The sequence below is a fragment of the Alosa pseudoharengus genome, unplaced genomic scaffold (assembly GCF_046254945.1).
Source record: "Alosa pseudoharengus isolate Yale_2024_CS ecotype anadromous, Long Island Sound unplaced genomic scaffold, YU_APseudo_1.1 YU_APseudo_1.1_scf_9, whole genome shotgun sequence".
NCBI lineage: Eukaryota > Metazoa > Chordata > Actinopteri > Clupeiformes > Clupeidae > Alosa > Alosa pseudoharengus.
The window spans coordinates 3,467,501-3,475,000 of record NW_027468881.1 but is presented as its reverse complement, the minus strand read 5'-3'; the positions used below and the strand labels follow the sequence as shown (position 1 = coordinate 3,475,000).

At 44.4% G+C, this 7,500-nt stretch overlaps 1 protein-coding gene across 1 annotated transcript in view; it reads right to left on the bottom strand.

The window, feature by feature from the left end:
- The window catches only part of tafa3b (TAFA chemokine like family member 3b), a 134,362-nt gene that overhangs the window by 54,039 nt on the left and 72,823 nt on the right, over positions 1-7,500 (bottom strand). The window contains exon 2 of the mRNA XM_076276757.1: positions 397-509. Within this exon, the coding sequence (XP_076132872.1) occupies positions 397-508 (112 nt within the window). The 5' untranslated portion in view covers position 509. The remainder of the gene's footprint in view (positions 1-396; positions 510-7,500) is intronic.

Sequence of the window (7,500 nt, the reverse complement as noted above, 5' to 3'; positions counted from 1 at the left end):
CGTGTCCTTTAGTTGCCAGGCCCTTATCAGGACTTTATCAGTTCCTTTTACTTCACAAATGACAGCAAATCTCCTTACTTGATTTTATTTCCTCCGCAAACAGAGAGTAATCCTGCAGCTTAGCTTTGGCAGTAGCAGTCATTTAGCAACCAGTACACGCACACATACATGAACACACGCCCACTTACACACACACACACACACACACACACACACACACACACACACACACACATACACACACACACATACACACACACACACACACACACACACACACACACACACATACATACATACACCCACACACACACACATACACACACACACACACACACACACATATAGACACACACACATACACACACACACGCACACACAAGATCTTTGACCTACCGATGTGTGTCCTGTGTGAGGAAGCCAGTGTGAGTCGTCCCCATAGCGACAGCAGGCAGAGGGTCAGCAGTAGGGCCCACGTGCACGAAGTCTGGAGGTCCCGCTCCCGCATTCTACAACAACAAACAACAATAACAAACAAATAAACAAACAAATCAGTGTTCCACAACAACAATAAACAACACAAACATGGGACTAACATGGGACTATGGGAACACGCGGTACTAAGGGACAGGGCCGACAGAGAGGGACTCGCCGTAGCAGCGCGCTTAAGAAAACTGACTACTGATAGCCACCACTTGGTCAGTCAAGAACGAAGCAAAGATATCAGCAGTGAGGTTGGGAGGAGGTGGAGGGTTGAGTAGAGACACACACACACACACACACACACACATACACACACACACACACACACACACACACACACACACACACACACACACACACACACATATTTACTCACTCACTCACACAGACACAAACACTTACAACCACATTAGCACAACTCATCTACAATGTATTAGCACTATTCATCAAAATCACAAAAACATCATAAAATAAATCATCACTCTGGAAGTGTCACAGTAATCAATTTGTGTGTGTGTGTGTGTGTGTGTGTGTGTGTGTGTGTGTGTGTGTGTGTGTGTGTGTATGAACACCTGTGTGTCTGCATGTACTGTATGTGTCCACATGCACAACTGCACACACACACACACACACACATGGTGAGAAATGCAAGTTGAAATGTTACTGTAGTTAAAAAAAAATGGCAGGCAATTGCATTTTCCATGGGTTGTTTGTATGTGTTTGTGTGTGTGTGTGTGTGTGTGTGTGTGTGTGTGTGCAAGCGTGCATGTGTGTGTGCGTGTGTGTGGGCATGTGTGTGCATGTGTGTGTGTATGATAGAAAGAGACATATACAGTAGTAATTATCTGACACCTATACTAGATGTATTCAGCCACTGTGTTGTAATTCCATCTTTTTACGGGTGCCCTCAAGGGACAAACAGAGCAGTCTCAGCAAGCAGCTTTCACCACCCTGACACTCTCCACTCTGATCATTTAAACAAGAGCAGAAGAACAGAGGGAGGGAGGGAGGGAAGGGGAGAGAGGGAGAGAGAGAGGGAAACAGAGAGTGAGAGGGAGAGAGAGAGGGAGAAAGAGAGGGAATGTAAGAGAGTGGTGAGAGAAGGGGAAAAAAAGAAGAGAGTTTGACAGAGATAGAGAGAGGGAGAGAGGGAGAGAAAGGGAGGGAGGAAGAGAGAGAGGGAGGGGGGAGGGAGGAAGAGAGAGAGAGGAAGGGAGGAAGAGAGAGGGGGGAGAGAGAGAGGGAGGGAGAGAGAGAGGGAGGGGAGAGAGAGAGAGGGAGGGAGGAAGAGAGATAGAGGGAGGGAGGGAAGAGAGAGAGAGAGAGGGGAGGGAGAAAGAGAGAGGGAGAGGGAGAGAGGGAAGAGAGAGACAGAGAGAGAGAGGGAGGGGAGAGAAGAGACAAGCGTGGAGTCCTCTGTGCAGCTCAGTGTGTTTCCTGACGGATGTGTGAAGATTATTTCTGCTGCTGACTGGGACCACAAGAGCCCATGACAACACATACATATCTACCCCCATCTGGGCCATGTGTGTGTGTGTGTGTGTGTGTGTGTGTGTGTGTGTGTGCGTGTGTGTGTGTGTGTGACTGCAGGCAGGGTTCTCCTTCTCCTCTCAACATTGTACTCATAACAATTCACCAATTTCTAATTGCATTGTGACTTATCAACCATCATTTAATTGGAGCCAAGCTTCAGAAACAAAACCAAAACAAACAAGACAAACACACACACACACACACACACACACACACACACACACACACACACACACACACACACACACACACGGCAAGGGTGCTAGTAAGCATGGCAACACATCTGTGTTTTAGTGATAGATTTGGATCAGTGGGACCAGGGGAGCACCTGAGGTGTGTGTGTGTGTGTGTGTGTGTGTGTGTGTGTGTGTGTGTGTGTGTGTGTGCGTGTGTGCGTATGTGTGTGTATATATATATATATATATATATATATATATATGTGTGTGTGTGTGTGTGTGTGTGTGTGTGTGTGTGTGATGTAAAAATATAATGAGGTGTGTGTGCTACTCCTGTTCTCTCAGGAGGAAACAGCTTAGCTTGAAGCTCTGGCTCTCCACTTCTGAGAGGATATGAATGTGTGTGTGTAAACAAAATTCAAGGCAGTATATTTGCTTTTTTACTCACACTCACACACACACACACACACACACACACACACAAACACACCTGATAGTAGGGAAACTGCGTTTTGTGAATTAAATGATTGTGAGCATACAGTACATAAATATGTAAACAGACATACAATACATGATAATTCAATGGACTTAATTAGGGTTGGGTATCGTTTGGGTTTTATCCGATACCGGTGCCAAATCGATACTTTTAAAACGGTGCCGGTGCCTAAACGGTGCCTGAACCAGTACTTTGTTTTTAAATTAAAATGGTCTAAAGCATGAATTGCTTTTTTGTATTGATAAGACAAATTTGAACATGAAATTGAACTGTTATATTCAATTTACTATCAATATCCCATTGCTCCTATGCATAATACATTTAAATGTTAAAACAGCTTGCCATGGATGCACACAATGGTAAGCTCTGCTTTCAAGTTTACCCAGTGTAGGCGGTTTGCCATAAGGTATGTTAAAACCGCTTGCCATAGAACTGCCAGGTCATGGACAACGGCATTTGCAAGCAAGCTAATCTAACAGGGACTCTACTTTCCGGTTAATTAATTTCAGTGTGTTCCCAAATGCTTCAAGAAATGTCATGTCTTCCCCCATAACACGCAATAGTTTTGAACATGTAAGGCTACATTATGTCGGTGTTGAAGTGTTTAGATTCCCAGCGCTAGTAGGCCTGGGCATTTTAACAGCAACTATTTTAACAGGCTATGCGCTAACACCAGTCAGCTGAGTTTAATTAGCGATAATGTACGGAGAATCTCGGAGATGGTTCCGTAGCCTTTTTGACAGCTCGGTGACATCAGGTATGTAACCTACATATTTATGTTTTTGCCAGCTAACTTTTAACATGATCATCATCATATTCATTGTGATGCTATATGGGCCTCATGCACAAGAAAGATTAGCCTAATATCATGCCCTTATGTTGTTTAGAACACACCGTGAAAACTTTATTTCACCTTACAACTTTGCTGATAACATTTCAAATAAATGCCAGTTAGCGCATTAGCAAGGATATTGTGTAAGGTATACTGTTGATGTTGTTTCATAGCCTTTTGCTTGTGTGTAGTTAGGCCCACTGCTAGATTTTGACAGAAGCTTGTGATATCACTTTAAAGTACTTGGGCTCGCAAGCTGTCAAACACTGTCCACTCGCCTATGTGGTGCACCCCTCTGGTTTATACATCCAGTGTTTGTGTTATCTAACTGTATCTGGATGTGTTGCTATCAGAGCAAGACGTTAGAGATGGCGCATGACATGCAGTGATGCCTCGTATATATATATTTTTTTTAAAACGCGATTTAAGCACCGAAATGAGGCACCGAAATCCACGTTGTTATTCGATACAGTTAATACCGTTTGCGTCGGCACCGGTGCCATATTAGAACCGTGTTTCGGTGCCCAACCCTAGACTTAATACATACTCAGACACACGCACACACACACAAACACACACGCACACACACACACACACACACACACACACACACACACACACACACACACACACACACACACACACTCACACACACACACACATACTGGAATGCTTAAGGGAAACACATTATTTTTCAAACCCAACGTAGAGAAGGCTTGCTAACCCAATGTGAGTGAGTCCTTCAGCAGTGTACAGAAACAGAGAGAGCCAAGGGTGGAGAGAGTGAGGAATGGAGGGAGAGAGGAAGGGAGGGAGAGAGGGAGGGAGAGATGGAGAATGAGAGGGGGAGTAAAGATGGAGGAAGAGAGAGAGGGAGGAAGAGATGGAGAATGAAAGAGGGGAAGTAAAGATGGAGAGGGTGAGGAATGGAGGGAGAGAGGAAGGGAGGGAGGGAGAGAGAGATGGAGAATGAAAGAGAGGGAGTAAAGATGGAGGGAGAGAGGAAGGGAGGGAGGGAGAGAGATGGAGAATGAAAGAGAGGAAGTAAAGGAGAATGTGGGATGCTTCAGCCAGCTCTGTTCACTAATTAATCCCATTGGAATCCCTGTTTCCATCTCTGCAGATGGTAAGATCATCACACCGACATATTTACTTCTGCCTATATCCATCCCTCTCTCCATCTGTCCCTCCATCCCTCCCTCTCTCTCCCTCAATCTCTCACTCCACCCTCTCTCTCCCTCCACCCCTTCCTCTCTCCATCCATCTCTCTTCCTCTTTCCTTCCTCCTCTCTGGAGATGGAATACTCTGTCTGTTTCCTGTCATACCCCCTCTTCCTCTTTCATCCCTCTCTCTCTGTCTTTCTCTTCCTCTCTATCCCTCTCTTTCTTGCTCTCTCTCTAGCAGGCTGTGATGTGTGTGTGTATGTGTGTTAGTGTTGCACGGTATATCGATACTAAAAAGGTATCACGATGCCTTCACGCAAAAAACGATACGATTTCCGACGTTTTTAGAATCGATACTTTATTAAAATAATAACGTTTCGTGTCTGTGTGAACTGCTACTCTCACTGCTCCTTGCATGCATCTAGGCAGTCAAATACCACAACAAACACACACACACACACACACACACACACACACACACACACACACGCTCACATACACACAGTCACACACATACAAACACACGCACTCACACACTGTGGTATTTGACTGTCTGGTGAGTGTGTGTGTGTGTGTGTGTGTGCGTGTGTGTGTGTGTGTGTTAGTTGTTGTGGTTAGTATTTGGTTGTGTGTGTGTGTGTGTGTGTGTGTGTGTGTGTGTGTGTGTGTGTGTGTGTATGTGTGTGTGAGTGTGTGTGTGTTTGTTGTGGTATTTGACTGTCTGGTGAGTGTGTGTGTGTGTGTGTGTGTGTGTGTGTGTGTGTGTGTGTGTTAGTTGTTGTGGTTAGTATTTGGTTGTGTGTGTGTGTGTGTGTGTGTGTGTGTGTGTGTGTGTGTTAGTTGTTGTGGTTAGTATTTGGTTGTGTGTGTGTGTGTGTGTGAGTGTGTGTGTGTGTGTTAGTTGTTGTGGTTAGTGTTTGGTTGTGTGTGTGTGTGTGTGTGTGTGTGTGTGTGTGTGTGTGTTAGTTGTTGTGGTTAGTGTTTGGTTGTGTGTGTGTGTGTGAGTGTGTGTGTGTGTGTGTGTGTGTGTAAATGTTCAAGCCAAACATCAATCAACGACCCCCTTCCATTACCACCCTGGAATAATAGTCTACAACGTATAAATCCCACCGACTTTCCAAACCCAACCTATTTCTCAATGACTGAGGTAGAGACTGTTTTACATAGCTTGCCAAACAACAAGGCATGTGGTATAGATGGAGTCACATATGAAAACCTAAAGACTGCACACATTTGTAATACATTAACATCTATTTTTAATGTCTGCCTGGAAAATAAGAAAGTGCCTGAGTCTTGGAAAGGAGCAGTGATTTATCGTATTCCCAAAAAAGGCAATGTACCTAATGATCCATCAACATGGAGGGACATCTCTCTCCTACCCACAATCTACAAGGTCTTTATGAAGTGTGTCCTGTCTCGTGTGCTCCCCTGGTTAGTTGACAATAGCATCCTGTCACCAAAACAAAAGGCCTATATTAACAGACAAGGAATGAATGAACATGTATTTTGTTTAAAAACTGGGATAGACGATTTTAAACATGAGTCCTGCAAATTTTACTCTGTCTTTCTGGATTTTCGTGACGCCTTTGGAACTCTGAATCACAATGTTATGGTTAAGGCTCTTGAGGAAATCCAACTACCTCAGGTGTTCATTGAAATAGTAAAGGACATTTACAGTACATCCTTCATACAGGTTACCTGTGGAAAACAACTCACAGACCCAATACCCCTTCAAGTAGGCATAAAAACAGGCTGCCCATGGAGTGCCATCAATTTTGTACTCGCCACTAACGGGTGGATTGAGTGGCTATGCGACTGTGCCCCACCCAGTGTGTTTTCCCCTAACCCTGTACAAGCTTATGCTGATGACATCCAATTGGCCTCTCGAGAAGAGAGTGTTATTAAGAACATGCTTGTCAGAACAGACTCATTTCTGAACTGGTCAGGTCTACAAATTAAGCATTCAAAATGCGCTGTTTTCTACCAGAGACGAAGTGGGGGAAACCGTTGGTACAAATCCAGAGCTGATCGAAATCCTGAATTTACCATCAATACAGAACCGATCCGTGTGTATGACCTGCATGAGACGTACACTTATCTAGGACATAAATTTAATATAGCTGGGGAGTGGAAAGAGCAGGTTGAGTACATAACTGCTGAATTCACTTCCAGGCTGGACTTAATTGATGCTTCACCACTTCCTCTGCTCATGAAGCTGGAGGCCATTAGACAGGTTGCCCTGTCTAGAATACAACATCTTTTTGCCAATGTCCATCTTATGAGCAAGACACTGAGTCAATTGAATGACAAAACAGTTTCTTTAGTGAGAAAGTGGTTCGGACTGAACACTCATACTACCAGAGACATCGTTTTCCAGTCCAAACAGGATGGGGGTTTTGGTGTTCCAAACGTGGAGTGGATATATAATGCAACAAGACTGTCACACCTCCTTAAAATGATGAACAATGATGACAACACCGTCAGGGAGCTTGCTAGATCGATCATCTCTGTTCTTGGACATGAAACGACGCAAAGTCCCCCTGGCAAGAGAAGGTGAGCCAAGCTTCCTGGGCTTCAAAAGAAAATCAAACTTTAAAATGGAGACACACTGTGCTGGTTTTGGGGTCTGGTCAGATTGGCCTGACCTCAATGACCTTTGCGTAAGAGTCGGAGTATCCTTGGACTGGGTGAAACCTGACACAGAAACCATAATTGTTTCTGAGGATTTGATAACTGACAGTTTAACCTCAGTAAGGGCTACTGTTGTGGATACAGGACATCATCTATCACTTGACAATGCACGAAGGTACCTTGTA